Raw genomic sequence first — 17,020 nt, forward strand, 5'->3', positions numbered from 1 at the left:
CGCATTGCAAATGTACATTTCCTCTTCATCGCGCGGACCAGTTGCCATGGGATTGTGCTCCTTCGTATCATTCCTCATGGTCATGACTTGAATTGCTGGGCGTGAAGCATTTCTCGATAGACCCGCGAGTTCAGCTTGAATTCGGCTATTCTACCGTTTCTCCCCATGCATGTCACTCTCTTCACGGCCCAGAAACCCGCTTTCGAGGATATCGATCAACTCATCCAGACGCCTTATGCACAGGTCTGTGTGAGCATGCGCTTTGAGATGGCCATTCCTCTCATTAACCACCAGCACCGTTGCAGCGCCGGCTTCATGACCAGATGTCATATCATCAAGGCTGTCCCCGACCTGCCAGGAGAAAACAGCAAATGGTTAGCGAGGAGCGTTAACCCGACATTGACGGTTCACAGGCATGGACATTCCCAAAACATTGCATCTCAGCAGTTTACTTACCATAATCATGCTCTCTGCCCGGTTGGTCAGTCCCCATTCTTGCGCAATGTGCAGAATCCCGGCTGGATCAGGCTTAGGGAGCACATTGGGGGTATCACGAGTAATGATCGGTAAGAAGTCATGTGAAGGGAGGTGATTTTGGAGCAGATATTGAACGGGAGCCCTGCAGGTTTTATGATCAGTCCGGCTTCATCCACGGTTCACGATCTTGTCTATGAGCCGAGCTACATTGGACAATCACGACGAAAGGCCAGACTGACTCAAAATTCCGGGTACAGAGGGCCCGACGAAGACCTCGAGATTGCAGATAATCCATGAGTTTCATGAGACCCGGCTGTGGTTCTTGGCGCAGCATGGCGCGTCGCTCTACATCCTGAACTTGAGCGATGGCCGCATCGCGCTCTTCAGCGGTCGGCAGGTCTCGGATGTGATTGAGAATATCGACTGATTTCTCAATGCCAAGGGCATCTCTGCGAGAATGTCAGCATTAGCCGGGGAATAATAATAAGTTTTTTTTCTATTCTGTCTCTCTTGTCTGGTAGCTTTGGAATGTCTTTTCGCAGATTTGAGCTTTCTGGGGGCCAGGTGCATTGATCATTGCGCAGGTGCATGGCTGATTTCTTGCCAAGGACGAGTACCAATGGCTGGCAATGGTGGCCATGGCGAACTCACCTCATTTCTGTAAACATGTGATGTTGCGGCAGACTGTAGCGTTTTTGACCCGTTAGCCGACGCTTCTACAGCAACAGTTGGGACCCCCCATATCTGGTCTTGTCCTCGTTGAAAGCAGATGGATGCTGCCCAGCCAAGCAGTTCTGAGTCTTCTGACCTCGGCTAGAATAGACAGGCGAGACATCCGTCTCGAGCTTTCACCTGAATTTGATGAGAAGATCAGGACACTGACCACAATGTTCCATCCACGTCAAACACAATACCCTTGAGTACTGGGGCATCAGAGGATTTCCCAGCATCCAGCGGTGCAAATCGTCGTGGTCGAAGGTGAGCACAGCCTGTTGACATGATGGCGGAACGGGCAGCGCGAAGGCCAGGCGAAGCAAATGTCATGAAGTATCACAGAGGAAGCGTTACAGTCGAATGTCTTTGAATTTCGGAGAACTTAGAAGGCGTTCGCTGGAAAGTGACCAGTCCTCTGTGTGTTCACAGTTGGAAGAGTGACCAGTTTATTGATTGTCTGTCGATGACGGACTTGTCATCAAGGCAAGGTTGGTGAGGAACTGGGTCTGCTCCCCACGGCACCGGCGCGATCGGGGCGATCGTAACCCTCATGATCGGCGTGTGGAGCGGCATAGGCCTTCTGGTGCCTGTGTGATAAAAATTGACTACGTGGAATCTTTTATCCTCAGTTGATGCCCTTTTTTACACCTGCTGAATCATCAGCCAGGCTCCCAACTCGTCCACGGTACGTAATGGGGATCTAGTAAGTACTACTAAGTAGTGTGGTACGAGTCATGGGCGAATGACTCGAGACTTGATCAGCCGTCGAGCACGAAATGCACGGGCTTGCTTTGGGGTAACATATTTACCCACTGCAGCTGCCACGGAAATGGAAGTACTTTCACTCCGATATCTTATCTCAGGAAATGCCGGGCCTCCCTGCAGGTAACGCAGTCACGAGATCAATCGTGCCCTCTTGAATTCCTAGAGTGTGGATTGGTGTCGTTCTGCATCGCGATTCTTCTCAGTTCTGAGTGCTTCGTCTCAACTTTCAATATGCCGTCCTTGAATCGCAAGAATGAACATCAGACACAGAAGCTTCTTGACCCCGCTAGTGGCTCATCATTTCTATCACACTGCTTTTGATATGACACATGTCATAAGACGAGCAATACTGAGACACCACGGGGGTTGCGCAAGTCCTTCGAGCAAATGACTTTGAACATGAAGCATGTTGATTGTAATCAGGCATGGAAAAGTTGAAGATACAACTAGCCTTTGGTCCCATTATCAGGCTCGGCAAGACCATCATGCTTCCCAATTCCGTCGCCTGGCCTACCACCTTCCTCCGCATGCTCTGACTCAACGGAGTTCTCTTCTTGCGTGCATCCATAATCGCACTTCCCATGCGTCTCGCTCATGTAGGACGGGGAAATCTCGATCAAGAGCGAAACAAGGGACCTAGCTGCCTCTTCTCAAGATTCCACATTCAGATATCATCCAAGCTGTACAGACGCTTACATCCTCCCATCGCATTCTTCCCATGAGCGCAATTACAGGTTCAAATGGCAACACCGTCGGCGGATCATGTTGAGTCTCAGCGCTCCCAGACTGGAATGTCAATCTCGCTTCGAGCAACATTGACTCTCTTATACTATCTCTTGTGCCTTCACATCCTCCATGGCATTTCTCTCGTCCTTCAGCCCTTCAAGTCCAAGGATGCCGACTCGTTTCCTCTTGAGGAACCCATCAAATGCAAGGAAGCACAAGTCCTCACGGTCATCACCGAGATTGCGCCTCATCGGATCTACCGCTCCCCGGTGCCGAGCAGTGTATTCACGTATGAATACATGACCGCGCACAGAGTCACCGCAGGACATGTTCCTCCTCCACATGCTGGTTTCGACGGACACTACGATTCCGGGTCCATCCCGACACGGATCACCAGGCCATCGCCTGCCTATCACAATACATCTACCCGAAGCAGTGTACCCGGCATTTTGATCACACCAGAGAGTCCGATCCGATTCAACACCCGTGGCATCGAACCCGCTCGAAGCCCCTTGAGATCAGATACATTTGTGCCGTATGAGGCGGCTGGTTCGAGCGTGAAGTTCAACAGCTGGAAAAGTCAGCACGTCCTCTTCGCTGACCCAGTGGTCAACGAGAGACAAAGCCGCCAAGAGGCCAACGACTCGCGAGCCCCTGATCTGGCCACATACCACCTCAGCCATGTCCATTCGCCCACACAGCTGAGGCTCATGTCTGTCGCCAGCTCAGCAGAGGATCTCGAGGGTCCTTTCAACGTCAAGCCCCGGGTTTCTTCCAATACCAGCGACAAATCTCTCGCACTGAGTCTTGTCCCCCGTCGTCCGATGATGGCTCGCTCGGCCGAGAGCTTTCCTGGCCAATTCCCTGTCAGTGAAGGCTTGAAGCCCGGATCCCTGGCTACCGATCCTTCAGCCTTTCGCGAGAGAGGGACTATGCACGCCAGACCCTTTTCAGATTATTAATAAAGGGTTTACAAGAAGTGGGACATGTCTGGAAGCAGGACTATGAGGGAGGGAGACGGCTATGGTCTATTCCTCAGACGCACTATTGTGCACTTATTTTTGATCCACCTCATTCATTATTCTCGAGTTGGAGTGGGACATACAATTGATAGAAGCGGTGATGAAAAAGGGTAGTTCCATCGCTTTTGAAGTCATGATATTACTTTCCTTTTCTCGTATCGTGATCTTTTTCTTCCTGGCTCTATTCGTCTATTACTTCCCGGGAGTCAAGTCATTCCATTATCCATCGCTCCCCGAATGGAGGTGTGATCCCCTAGGCAAAGCTTCTATGAACCTCCTTCGACAAGTCTCGGGACCAAGTTCTGTAGAGCGGTATCTATACGATGGGCATGTCCACATTCATGACGACCCCTGCTGCGTACCAGCTTATTGGTTTCTTAGGTGGTCTTTCCTCTTTCGGCCAGGTATATAAGTGAATTGGCCGGGGCATACCTTCCGATATGACCATACTAATCACCCAGCATTCGACTCTCGCAGTACCCACATCTATCGCAACGGTATTATCTCGAGACAAGGGATGATGACCAAGGATTACTACCCATCTACTAACCCTGCCCTGCTTTCCCGCTCTTCTCCTTCGCCGGACGTGTCTTACACCATCGGAACATACTATGGACGGAGCGGTATGATTCTGGATGCTATTCCACCAGCTTACACTGCTTCTGGGAAGATTCAAGCTTACCTAAAGATACCGAGCAGATCTCGGAAGGACCACAGTATTCGGACAACAGTCTTCCAGAACTATTTCATATCGGCGATGGGCTGGTTGAGTTTTCGAGGTAATGAAGGGTGGTCCCGGGGACTATCGCGTTTCAAAGTTCTCAATGTCCAAACTCCAGCCTGCTGCCGCCCGGAAGGACTTCGATGTATGTTTGTGGAATGGAAATGGTCAGGCGAGGGGTTGTTGACAAGATCTTATGGGAATTCGAGAAATTGCTAGGAGCGGGCTTGTCCCGAGTGGGGAAGCTAATGACGGAGAACTTCTTGCTGCAAGTGCAAGCACGCTTCCATTTATAAAAGGGGGTTGAGACCGCAGGTTCTCTTCAGCTTCTTATGCCCAGTGGCCCGTATATTGGAAGAAATGGATCATCTACTTTGATAAACAGACGCAGAGGTCGTCACATTCGTAAAGGGCAGGTACGCAAAGACAAGGAGATCTTGAAAAACAACAATCATCACGAGGTGAAATGGAACCAATCGTCAAAGTAAGAAACAGAATCGAGACGCGACCTCGTCACATAAAAACACAAGGAAAGTCATTTAAACAAGAAGAAATCAATGTCGCGGAAACAAAAGTACAAGCCCGGGGGGTATCACAATGCGGTCATAACGCTTCAATAAGTATCGTCATAGTCAATCTGCATCGGACTGCCACGGTAGCGCGTACGCTTGATGTTGCTGGGACTGTAAGATCCGCCAGACGTAAGAGGTCGAGGACCAGTGGGTCTGCGTGTGGGCGGAGAACGCAACGAGCTCTAAAGAAGCATAAGTATTAGCATATCGAGTCTTCTGTGAACAAGGGCAGATTGACCATACTGTCACGTACCTTGGAGACGACGCGATCGCCGTTGTTGTGGTCTTGAGCTTGCGCTGACGCATCGTCCTCTCCCTCAGAGATTTTGGGTGGACGCTCAGGAACGAGGGGACCGTTGTCCTTGACCTTAGGTGGGCGAGGTGGGCCCGGTGTACGAGAGCTTGCCTCCGAATATCCCGCATCAGAGATCGGGGACAGACGGCTCCCCGTGCTGTGGCGGATATGACTTGCCAGGGCTGGCGGCAAGCTGGGATTGGATCCCCATTGCTCAGAGGTGGGTGATGTAGGGGTGTTGTAAGATTGGGCTTGGTTCTCAAGCTGGTTTCGATACCGGCCGGTAGGACCCTGGCGAGGCTGGGGATGTTGCAGATCCAAACTGCCCCGGTGGGCACGGTACTTGGGCGCTTCGGAGACTTGAGAAGGAACAAGTGGGGATGGAGGTCGGTTTTCATCCTGCTCCTCGTCAAGGGTGTATGTCGAACGCAGGCGGTCATCACCCTGTGAATCATAGAAATCACCTGTTTTGTATGCGTCCTGGGGCACGTCCGACGCAGAGCGAGAGGGGTCGGAGTGAGGACGCTCTTTACGATTTGGTTGCATGCTGTTACGGATATTGTCGCCCATCGATGAGGCCGTAGTCTTGGACCAGCGCGAGAATTTGGGGAAGATCGACGAGTTACTGGACTTGTGCTTCCGAGCCTTGTCTACGGAATCCTTGGGGGTCGTCTCGGTGCTTCGAGCTCCCGTGGGCACGGGCTTCCGAGGCGGCGTCGAAAGAGGCATCGAACCGGCTCGTTCGTGGCGGACAGGCTCTTGCACAGGAAGATGGGCAGCTAGGAAGCGGTCATCTTCGTCAATGTCGGAGTCTTCATGATCCAAGTCTCGCTGGCCATAACCGCTGGCGCCACGATCAGAAGTGCTGGCCCGAGCAGCATTCCCATTCTGTGAGAAATTCGCTGGCCCGGCTCCATTGTGTTCAGCGGATGGATCGAAAGGGTCAGCGCTAGCTCCGCGGAGTCCAGCACGAGGACTGGGAAGACCCTGTCCTTCACGCAGAGCCTCAACCTCATCAAGCAACTGCTCCAACATGCCCTCAATCTTAGCAAGGTCATTCCCAGATTTGAGACTGAGGCCTTTGAGCGCACGTTTGAAGATATTCTTTCGCTTCGACTGAAACTCTTCCTCGGTGTCCAGATTCATCTGTCGACTTCGAGAGCCACTGGGGGGCAAGGGACGTGGGCCGCCCAAGGCTCGAAGAGTCTGAGAGTGCTGCTTCTCAGTTGAATCTTGCAGCTTCTCATCTTGAGCCGCAATGAATTTCTTCATTTCCTCAAACGAGGTGCGCATCTCCGCGGCGCTTCGAACGAGGGTCACCAGAATCTCTGTGTCCCTAGCATTACGTTGAGCATCGCGCACAGTGAGCTAGATACAAGGTCAGCCAATGGACGGTCACGATCATGCACGATTGTGAGTTCACTTACATGATCCATCAACGCCACGATGTCCTTAGATTGAATTCTTTCGATTCCGCGACCGGTGGCGCTGTCATAAAGCGGCGATTCCACTCCGTGAGAGTAGCCACTGAAATGACGCTGTTGGTCAGGAGCAAAGGGATCCTCGGCTCCAGTAGGGCTGTCGAATGCCCCAGTCCCGGGCACACCGGCAGCCAGACCACGACTACCCTGTTTAGGAGTGCCGATACTTGGAGACATGGGATTCGCGGCTGATACGTAACCCTCATCTTTCGCATGAGGAGGTGTCCCAAACAGCTGATCATCCTGTGTCTCCACAAAATAATCATCGCCACCAAAGATGTTCTTTGCGGTCTCGTAGTACTCGGCGTCAAGACTGCGCTGAGGCTGGTGAACTCGATCGTGAGCGCCGTCAGGCTGAGCACCTTGAGAGTCATAGTAGGAAACGGGAGCTGGGCCCCAATGGTCTTGGTCGACCGGAGGTACTCCGCCAATGGGACCTTGGATGATTGACGGGTTTGTGTTGATTTCAGACTCAGACTCCTGGCTACGCTCATCAGCATCTTCGAGGGGACTCTCAAGACCGCGCGCCCCGGCGACAGGCATGGCGTGCTCGTCCAAGCCCTCGACCGACTGAGTGACACTCTGAGGCGGCGATGTCATGCCCATCCGCCGAGGGAACGAAGTCTCGTCGAGGCTAGGAGCCCCTTGGACTTGTTTCAATGGGCTTCCGCGCTTCTCGGGACTTCTGCTGCCCGCACGTTCATAGTCAACATGGGAGCGGTTGCCAGACTGGCCCGACGTGTGTGATTCCAGGACCGATGGATCCATCAAAGATGCAACATTAGACTCAACCGCCAACGGGTGTACAAATTGAGGATTTGCACCTGCGCCTTCAGAGACATGCTGACCTTCTTTGACTTTGTCCATAAAGTCCACTTCGCTGTCATCATATGCCCCCGAGAGACGAGAATCCTCATCGTGGCCGTAGAGATCCTCATCGGAAGCATGTCGCGACTGCCCATATCCAATGTCGAGACCGTCTCGGCCATGTTGGTAATCGCCTTGCTGGCTATGGGGACTGATAGCGTTTCTAGTAGAACGAGCTAGATTCGTGCTCGGAGCGGATGACAAGGAATCAATGGAAAGTCGTTGTTCCAAAGCATTGTCAGAGGCAGGTAAAAGGCGACCCTTTTGATGGACGTGAGTCTCGGTGTGGTCGCTTGCCACGCTCTGAATAGGACTCAGAGGTCGACCGAGTTCGTAACGGTCTTCGTGTGCGGACTGGTCTCCAGGATGGGCTGCATCCAGCAAATTCGCTGCAGCTGCAGCTGCAATAACCCAGTCGCCGTGGTCAGTGCCCGGTGAGCGACTTTTGCTGTGGAGATCACGATCGGACGCGCTGTGAGTTGAGAGGTCCCGCTGTGACTGGTTTCCATGCCGCATCATCAGCTCTGGGCCTGTGTCCATCGGATTCTTCGTCGGGGTACGGGTAGGTGTCCGTGAGCTGGGTGAGGCGAGTTGGCGAGGCGAACCGCGCGACACCTCCCCATGTGAAAACTGAGCATTGGGACCCGGGCTTTCAGTGCGCTCAGAGAGCAAAGATGCCCTGGTCAGCTCCGAATCGATCTCGCTATGCATGGGCATGCGCGGCACGTTGTGCTTTTTGAACACTAGCTCAGTCTCGTTGAGATTGAAGCTATCGACACTTTTCCGAGATCCGCTGCCCCTTCGCTCGCTCTGGCCGAGGCTCGATTGCGAGTCATGGTGTTTGAGTGATGCCGCGGTAAGAGCAGAGCCCACTCGTCCAGCTGCTTGCGCATCCCGCAGACCTTTGCTCTTCTGCCGTCGCAATTTGTCCTGCTCGGTGAGCTCCGGGCGACCCCATTTGACCCACGCATTGTCTGAAGTCTCACTACCTTTGCTGGACTTGCGAGTTCGCGGGGACTCCCGTGGGATTTCCTTGGTCCGGGGTCCGGACTCAGCGAGCACGATGCCCTCGTCCTTGCTGTTCTTGTTCAAAACCACCCTGGGCTTGACGATATCCGGCGCACTTGAATGTTTGGACAGCCTTCGGCCCAGTTCGTCTCTCGAGCTGGTGGATGAATAGTTTGTCATCAAATCCCGATCGCGCTCAAACCTGTTAGTGTTTTTCAACACCTTCTGGTCTTTCTTCATTTCCTTCAACTCCGGCAAAATCAACCGGCGGATGGCGTCCTCCACCGTCTCCAACAACTTGGGGTTGTTAATAGAGGACTTGGACGCTCCAGATCGTATTGAATACTGATCCCCCGATTTTCGGTTCGACGAGACCGCAGAGGTGCTCAGCAGGCTCGACTCGGCGCTTGGAACAACGTCGTCATCGTAGTGCTTGCGACGCGATGACTTGGACTCGGTATCCAAATACTCTTTGCGTGAATGCTTACTTCGGTGTCGATGTCGGTGTTTGTCCTGCGGTGAGCCGCTGAGTTTTTCCGCCACGCGGTGAGCAATGCGCTCTTTGCTCAGGCTACGACTGCGCTGTCGAGATGGCATCTTCAATAGACCCTTGTCTTCAATAGTGGAGTCACGCTCGAGACTTTGGCTGCGCTTGCGCCGGGGTCCAGCGGAGGAGGTTGTGTCAAGCATACTGTCAGCGGGCATTGATGAGATATCAGATGGCGGAAAGACAAGTCTGGCGTCGCGCGAGAGTGTTGACAGCTCGCTGGAGCGATCACGATTCATCAATTCGACCTCCACTGGCGGGCGGGGTGAGATGGATCGACCTTCCTCGTCCACTGATTCCCCCTCGCTGATACTGAGGTACTCGTCTGCGCCCGACTCGGCCAGCTGCTTCGGCTTGCGACCAGGCGAGGTCAATGAGATGCGCCGGGTGTATGAGGGTTTGCGATTTGATTCTGTGATATGAACCCGATCTCTGTCCTTGGACTTGCGAGAGCCGGAGGGAGTCACTCGCACTCGAACGCTTGGTCGCGAGGCGATTTTACCTGGTTCCTTTCCTGCTTCGAAATATTCGATCAGAAGGGAAGTATGGGAATCCCGGTGTGAGTGCGACCGTTTTTCGTCTCGGTCCCGATACCGCTGGGTGGAGACGGTGATGGGGCTGCCGTCGTCTGGAATTGAGAAGGACGTCTTGTCTGTGCGGCGAGAAAGGTCAGTTGCCAGGTCTGTGCCCGTAGTACTTCCGGCTGTAGTATCGACGAGAGACTCTGTAGGAGCAGGGAGAACGGGTCTGGATCGGCGAGTATCGACGCCCATGGTTGATGACAGGCAGTCTGGAGAGAGGGAAGGGCTGTCGCCGGGCGGGCTAGTGATTTATGGTGGGTTTGCACCCTCTATCTCTCTCTCTCTGTCTCTGTCTCTCTCTCTTTCTCATGTGCTCTTTCTCGCTCGGCTTTTCTTCTTGCTTTCTTGAGAGGATGACGGCCGATGATTTCGCCCTAGCCCTCAGCCCGACAATCGCATGCTCTTGTCATAGAAGATGGACCCCGTCGGACTGCTTCAAACAGGGGGAGTTGCGGTCACTTGGTAATGCTCTCTGTGTTTTGGAATCGGGAGGAGGGGGGGGGGGATGCAGGAGGGCTGTAGTAGTGGCGGGGGACGGGCTCAAAGTGAACGGAATGTCCAGAGCATGTGGCGGGCGCAGAGGGAGGGGTATCGTGGATATGAAAATGTCTTGTAGGACAGGGGCAATCAGAAGCATACCAGTGCAAGACAAGAACGGTCAAGGGCCAGGAAGAGCCTGTCGAGACGAGAGCAACAGCGAGGTTTCCGGTCAGGCGGCTGGGTTGCTACGCGGGCTGAGCGTTCCGACGAGTGTTCGTTGCCCGCTGCTCTCCTCACATAAAGAAGGTCCGGGAGAGGTGGGACAACTCAGAGAGAGAGAAGGCGATTATCCAATTACGCGAGGGGGGCACTTGGAGGGGATCAGAACAAGGCAACAGGGGGTCTCCAATCTGAAGAATTGGATGATAACACAATTGGGAAAGAGCCAGAAGAGGCGAGGAGGGAAATGTGAGAGATGAAGGTGGAAGAGGAGAGACAAGAAAGCTGGGATCGTAGCGATAGCCCGTCCACTCCAGCTGCCCAGAGACGGGAAAGCAGGGTACAGGGTACACGATCTGAGTACCTCCTCAGTCTGGTCGGAGGAGGTTCCAGGTACCTCCAATACTTTGAGCAGTACTACTACTAGTAGACTGGAGGATTCTGAACACTTCAGGGTTGTACTCCGTTGCAATCTTTTTAAGGATTGTGGAAGAAGTCATCTTGGCCGCAAGAAGTACAATAATAGGCACTTCTCTCAGTAAGCACCAGCCGCCCAGCCTTCGTTCAATGGTCTTGATGCGGGTTGGAAAAAGAGATGGCTGGGGCGGCTTGACGGCTTGACAGCCTCAAAATCAACAGGCCGAGGGCCAGGTACCCGTGATATACTACTACTATTGTTCATGGTTGATCAGGGCAAGTCCTCTACACCGATGGAGGCTTGAAGTATTTGTTCTTGACTGTGGTTTCGCAGGAAGACCTCGTATCTCACTTCTCACCACTGCCATCATATGGGGCTGCTGAGATGGTGATAGACAGATACTCGCAAACAGTCATCGCCTATCAATTAGTACTCAGTGTACTCACTACTCGGGCCTGGCGAGCCAGCGCCGAAAAGGTAAACAAACGGATGTCCATGGACCTGCTAGTTTGCGGATCTGATCGGGCGGACCGCGCTGGTTCCTTGGTTCTTTGCGTCTCGGGATGAAAGTTCTGGTTCTGGACTGGGAGCCTCAGAACTCTCCTGCCATCATATCCACAGCAGCGTCATCGTTGGAGAGTGAAGGTTGATCCAGCAAGAGTTCTGATCAAACTTCGAAGTGTCGGAGCCGTTGACTCTCACCTGGACGACCTGACGACCCAGCGCATAGAAAAGCATATACTCTGTCCAGGGTCAGCATGGACTCATGGAGTATGGACTATAGACTCTATGGAGTCTGTGCCGTGTACACATTACAGTCTTTGCTCAGATACACGGATCATCCCCATCTGGATGGTCTCCGCACTCTCGACCCTCCTCCCTTCATCACCCCGGCAATCAGGATACTGCAGGGTCGATATACCCGGTCAGTGATTTGACCTGTTCGTTCCGCCTGTCACACTTGGCGACGGTACACAAACATGGGGCCAGTAGCACTACCAGTACCACTACACAGTAAGTGCCCACTATACCCAGTCCTGGAGTGGTGAGCCCTGTGGCCGTGGGGCTTGGGCTGTCTAGTGAACACTGAACACGCCAGAGATCCACCAGGCCGACCAAAACGTACAAGTTAGTACTTTCTGTCCTGAGTCAGCAAGCAGGACGGACCTCGCTCTGGTCGCAACCCGAGCCTGGGTGTCACCCAGACGACGATCCCTCCATCTCAAACTGGATCAACCCTGGACAACGACGTGCCGTCATGATAATTATGTTTGTTGGTTATTGTTGAGACTCGTGGTGCTGACAAGCTAAATAGACCATTCCTAGAGCAAACCTAGCCAACCGTCCGTCAAGCCTTTCTTCCTCGGGCTGCATGCTCATGACTTCCAACAAGCCGGAGTGATGTTCGCTTGGGGCCAGATGCCGGATTGGTGGTGATTGGTTCAAATAGCTGCCAACGCATGCGTCTCGTCACACCGAAAGACTGTCGAAGGATGTGGTGGCCATTCGGCTGGCCACGATGCAGAATGCGACCTAACGTGCTTTCAGTCCCGCCTCATTTTGCAAGGCAAAACTAGGTTGGTCCCTTGGAGATGGGAGAAACGCATGCTGCAGCATTGCGCACTTTGGCAGAGCTGGGAGTTGCATTAACATCAACTTTGGATTGACGAGAAGCCAGTAGGACTGGTGGCGGCTCTGTGCAATTCCGAAATAATCACTGTATTTCAGATAGGTCACTCAGTAGTTACTAGTCAGTGGTCAGTACTGAGTAGGCGCAATATGGATGGTTGCGTGCAGTGTCCAGGTCCACTGGTTAGGTTGGGATCTGACTCATGCAAGTCATCGGGTTCCAAGCGTTAACATCGGGCCTGCGGGTACAGCGACTCAGGCACGGTACCGCAGCGCAGCAAACGTACCTCAATCTTATGGCTTATCAGTCTCCTGTGGTGCCTCTGGAAATATCTCATCACTTAGACCACCTAGTTCCACAGGCACGTTGAGCCCATAACCATCCAAATAGAAAGCTGCTCTTCAAAGCAATTCCAATATCCTATCTTGAAGGCATCCAGAAAGTTGTCTTCCAGCCTCTCATATCGACTCCACATCGCAGTGGTGGAGTCAAAAGAGTTTGGACCAGACATAACTCTACTTGATGAGATTTGTTGATGAAAAGACGATGGCTTATCAAGGCCATAATGAATTGACCACCATCCCGGGCATGGCTTTCTGACGTATTGCATAAAGCTGAATAACCCGTGACGAACCGGCAAGTCTCGAGGGGGGTCAGAAATGGATGTGAAAGCAAGGTATCTCTACAGGAAACACGCAGGCGCACACAATGAACCCAATGCAAAATGGGTAATTAAACGACAATTGACCAGAAAAAAGTTGTATCTACACAGAGTAACGCCAATGTTCCCAAGAATGTTGATGCAGGAACAAGACACTTTTGACAATTCAAACGCATATCTCCTTGGTCAACCCAAGCACGACCAAGTTTCATGATACAGACAACCCCAGCATCTTCAATGCCTAGTTGTCGTGCTTGCGCTTGAACTTCAAGCCCTTGTTGCCCTTTGGCTGGCTGCCATATGTCCGACGACCTTGCTGCTCTTGCTTCTTGTCTCGACTCAAGCTAGCGCCCAACGAAATGTCGATCCGAGGTGGGGCCGAGAAACCAAAACCCTTGGCCACCTTGACCAAGTCCAACTTGTGTACGTCGAAGACCGAGCGGAGAGAGTGCGAGGCGTAGGCTTGGAGGTAAGATCGGTATCCTTCCTTGGCGGACTGGATAGGATTGGTCAGCTAATGGCAAATCATGGAAACCCCTGTGAAAGCGGGCGGCGTCAATTGAAAACGAACCTTGTTGAGGTAGTAATTTTGTCCAATGAGCTTCTCGAGTTGGGATTGAACATTGACAATCTTGGAGTTGGGGAACTCAAATTCCACAACAGGCACACGAGCCTCCTTGAGGTGCTTCAAGAACCCAACTTCTGATGGTTGCAGGAACATCAGACTGCGGCCCTTGCCGTTGGCACCTCGTGCGGTACGACCCACACGGTGAATATAGTCACGGGGATCATCTGGGGGATCGAACTGGATGATCCAGTCCACAGCAGGGATCTGACGGAAGAATTAGCAAATGTGACATGTTAAAGGACCTCGACAGAAGGCAATCTGGGGCGTGAGGATACGTACATCGAGACCACGAGCCGCAACATCGGTACAGATCAATGTACCCTGCTGGGCGTTGCAGAACTCAAAGAAAGTGTTGGTCCGTTTCTGCTGCTTTTGCTTGCCATGCAGTTCCAGGACAGGCAGATCGATGTAGTTGAGGAGTTCGGCGTGGTATTTGACACAGTTGCAGCTGGAGAAAAAGACAATGATCTTCTTCTTCAGGTTGCGCTTCAAGAAGGAGAACAGAAGCAGGAACCGTTTGTCGGCCTCACAGAGTACATAGCCCTGTTCCAAGCCCTCCACAGTCGAATGCTCCTTGCGATGGTCAACGTTGATGTAAAGGGGACCCGGGCGCAAGGAGATACGGGCCAGATCCTCGACCTTTGTTGTTTGTGTAGCGGAGAAAAGCATGGTCTGGCGCTCTTCAGTGGGCAAGATCTTCACAATTTGGCGCATTTCGTCCTCAAATCCAACTTCCAGGATACGATCGGCCTCGTCAATAACCAAAGTCTTCAGATTCTTGAAGATAAATCCTTGGGTATTTTGGAGGTGATCGAGCAAGCGACCGGGGGTGGCGATCAACAAGTTGACACCCTTAACAAGCTTCTCAGCCTCAGCACGACGGTTCGCACCACCAATCACAATGCCATAGGTTTGTGAATGGTGGGCCATCAGTTCACGAGCAACACCGAAGATTTGGAGAGCCAACTCGCGAGTGGGTGAAACCACAAGGACACCAGTACCGTTGCGGGGCTTGAAACGCAAAGCGCTCAGCATCTCCACGGCGGGGATCAGGAAGGACAGAGTCTTGCCAGATCCAGTCTTTGCAGCACCGAGCACATCACGACCAGCCAGAAGAGGAGGAATGGTTCGTTGTTGGATCTCCGTCATTGTCTCGAAGCCCATGTCTGAAATTCCCTTCATGGTCTTCTCGGAAAGGTTCAACTCGCTGAATTTCTTCAGCTCACCCTCCTCGGTCTGCGGCAGGCGAACCTGGTCCATACCCGGAAGATCCTCGCCCTTGCCATTGACATCCTCCACGTCGTCCTTGTCATCATCCTGATCGTTCTTCAGGTCCTCAGACTCCTCAGACTCCTCAGCATCCTCTACCTCGACCTCCTTGGCCTCGCTCGCACTACCCTCGTCGTCGCTGGATGTGTGATCGACTTTGCGCTTCTTGGTGGATTTGTCGGAGGCAGGCTTGGGAGAGGCGACAGCCTTCTTTGCCTTCACGGCAGGGCTGGACTGGGCCTTGACTGACTTTGGCACTTCCTCATCGTCTGCTCCTGCGCGGGCGGCGTGCTTTCTCTTGCGCTTCTTCGTGATTGTCTTGGCAGTGTCCACGGGGCCAGGCATCTTGCAGTCGTTGGCACAGAAATTCTGTGGCTTTCGAGTAACCCAAATCGAGCAAGACCTTTCTGAGCGATCAGCCGAATCTCACAAAAATCGCAGGGTTCGTGTTGATCTCCGGAAAGATGATCTAATCGGCACGGAAAATCAGTGTCCTAACTTTTTTTTCTCTGGTCGGTGAGGCCGGGCAAAATCTCCACATCACGTGCTGATAGGAACTTGGTCGAACATCATTATTGCCCGATCCCTATTGCCTATCGCCCAATGAATACCTACCATGTTTCAGGCATCAAGACACTATTAGAAATTTACTGAAATCTGTATGCCACCCATCGGACATCGATGTTCATTTACTTGAGGTTAAAGATAAGGCACGGTCACAATCTCACATGCAGCAGTCATTACAAGAACTTGATCTCAATTCCTCTGTCACGCGCATAATATCGAAGTTCGACACAATTTCAAGGAACCGACATGGGCAAAGTCAAGTGTAGTATGAACCTTGTGTCAATCATCATGATCTGCTTCCAGTATTAACCCAGTATGACAAGTCTTTTCGCAGAGCTTAGATCATATTATAATAGGAGAACTCCAAGACTTTTAGCTGAACTGGAACAAAAAACCCGTGCGAATTTTTGGATTCCGATCTCAGTATGTTTCACCGACTTAGATGGATCACGGCACGGTGGTCGTGGAATGCGTTGGCTTCATCATGCGGCCTTGACACTTCTGAAGTTCTGCATATGTTTCGGTCAGTGTATTCCACCAGTTGAAAACTTGACAGTGCCATGAGTATTGTTATAACCCCGAGTTGTCCGCCGTGTGGGATTCGGATAAAGTCATACTACCTTAGAGCACACTTTGGTGAAAGTACGACTCAGCTTGAGTACGGTTTGCTATCGATAGTGAAACCCGCGATCAACATCTTGTTTGTGAAGCTAATGGATCACGGACAAGACTTGGATGTAAATAAAGACATGCTGAGCTCCATTCAAACATTCCTGCCTTCAGTTAATGAGGGTGTACTTGATAAAGTTATCATACAGACTTGTAAAGTAGGAAATTTACCCAAACACAGATATCCTTAAGGTTTGAAAGCCAGTTTGTCAACCTGAGGCAACGACCGGCTTTCACCAAACCTTGATCCTAAAAATAAACAACGGGCAGCGCTGGGTCACAGTTGGTGAGAAGTTCAATTCAGAACATGCGTGGCACAAAATCGACCACACATGAGTCATTCTTGCCTCTTTCATTGCCATAGATATAGAGGAGGAAGATGGCAGTGACTTATGGTAAAGTCAACGTGTTAGCTGAATGTATTTCTCTGTTTCAAATAGTCGACCGACAGAGACGGCAACCCCTAAGCACGATGATCATACAGCTCAGACGCGCAATCCGATGATAACCTTATGCTCCACCATCGAACTACGCACCCTGCCGATCCAAAAAAGGGTCGTGAGTAGAGTCAAGTTGGTTGCAAAAAATATGCCTGTTTACCTGGCAGGCACTTCTATTACAGTGGTGTATCTCGACTATTACACGACTTGAATCATATAAAGATGGTGTACGCAAACGGGCTGTGCTACGCTCGAGCCCTGCG

General features: G+C 52.1%; 4 protein-coding genes across 4 annotated transcripts; 1 reads left to right on the forward strand and 3 right to left on the reverse strand.

Annotated features, from left to right (window-relative positions):
• Window positions 1–150: 150 nt before the first annotated feature.
• Window positions 151–1,521, reverse strand: N7539_006281 (putative haloacid dehalogenase-like hydrolase; the record flags this gene model as incomplete). The annotated part of the gene is made up of 5 exons (XM_056935883.1): window positions 151–351; window positions 457–619; window positions 717–926; window positions 1,129–1,161; window positions 1,361–1,521. The coding sequence occupies 5 exons, from the start codon at window positions 1,519–1,521 to the stop codon at window positions 151–153; spliced, it is 768 nt and encodes a 255-aa protein (XP_056788807.1).
• Window positions 1,522–2,696: 1,175 nt separating this feature from the next.
• Window positions 2,697–3,644, forward strand: N7539_006282 (uncharacterized protein; the record flags this gene model as incomplete). Its single annotated transcript, XM_056935884.1, has 1 exon — window positions 2,697–3,644. The coding sequence occupies one exon, from the start codon at window positions 2,697–2,699 to the stop codon at window positions 3,642–3,644; it is 948 nt and encodes a 315-aa protein (XP_056788808.1).
• Window positions 3,645–5,038: 1,394 nt separating this feature from the next.
• On the reverse strand, window positions 5,039–9,968 carry N7539_006283 (uncharacterized protein; the record flags this gene model as incomplete). Its single annotated transcript, XM_056935885.1, has 3 exons — window positions 5,039–5,179; window positions 5,251–6,660; window positions 6,720–9,968. The coding sequence occupies 3 exons, from the start codon at window positions 9,966–9,968 to the stop codon at window positions 5,039–5,041; spliced, it is 4,800 nt and encodes a 1,599-aa protein (XP_056788809.1).
• A 3,457-nt stretch (window positions 9,969–13,425) lies between these two features.
• Window positions 13,426–15,426, reverse strand: has1 (ATP-dependent RNA helicase HAS1; the record flags this gene model as incomplete). Its single annotated transcript, XM_056935886.1, has 3 exons — window positions 13,426–13,680; window positions 13,756–14,016; window positions 14,092–15,426. The coding sequence occupies 3 exons, from the start codon at window positions 15,424–15,426 to the stop codon at window positions 13,426–13,428; spliced, it is 1,851 nt and encodes a 616-aa protein (XP_056788810.1).
• Window positions 15,427–17,020: the final 1,594 nt, after the last annotated feature.

Source organism: Penicillium diatomitis (genome assembly GCF_028827545.1).
Source record: "Penicillium diatomitis strain IBT 30728 chromosome Unknown utg000008l_segment0_segment0, whole genome shotgun sequence".
Taxonomy (NCBI): domain Eukaryota; kingdom Fungi; phylum Ascomycota; class Eurotiomycetes; order Eurotiales; family Aspergillaceae; genus Penicillium; species Penicillium diatomitis.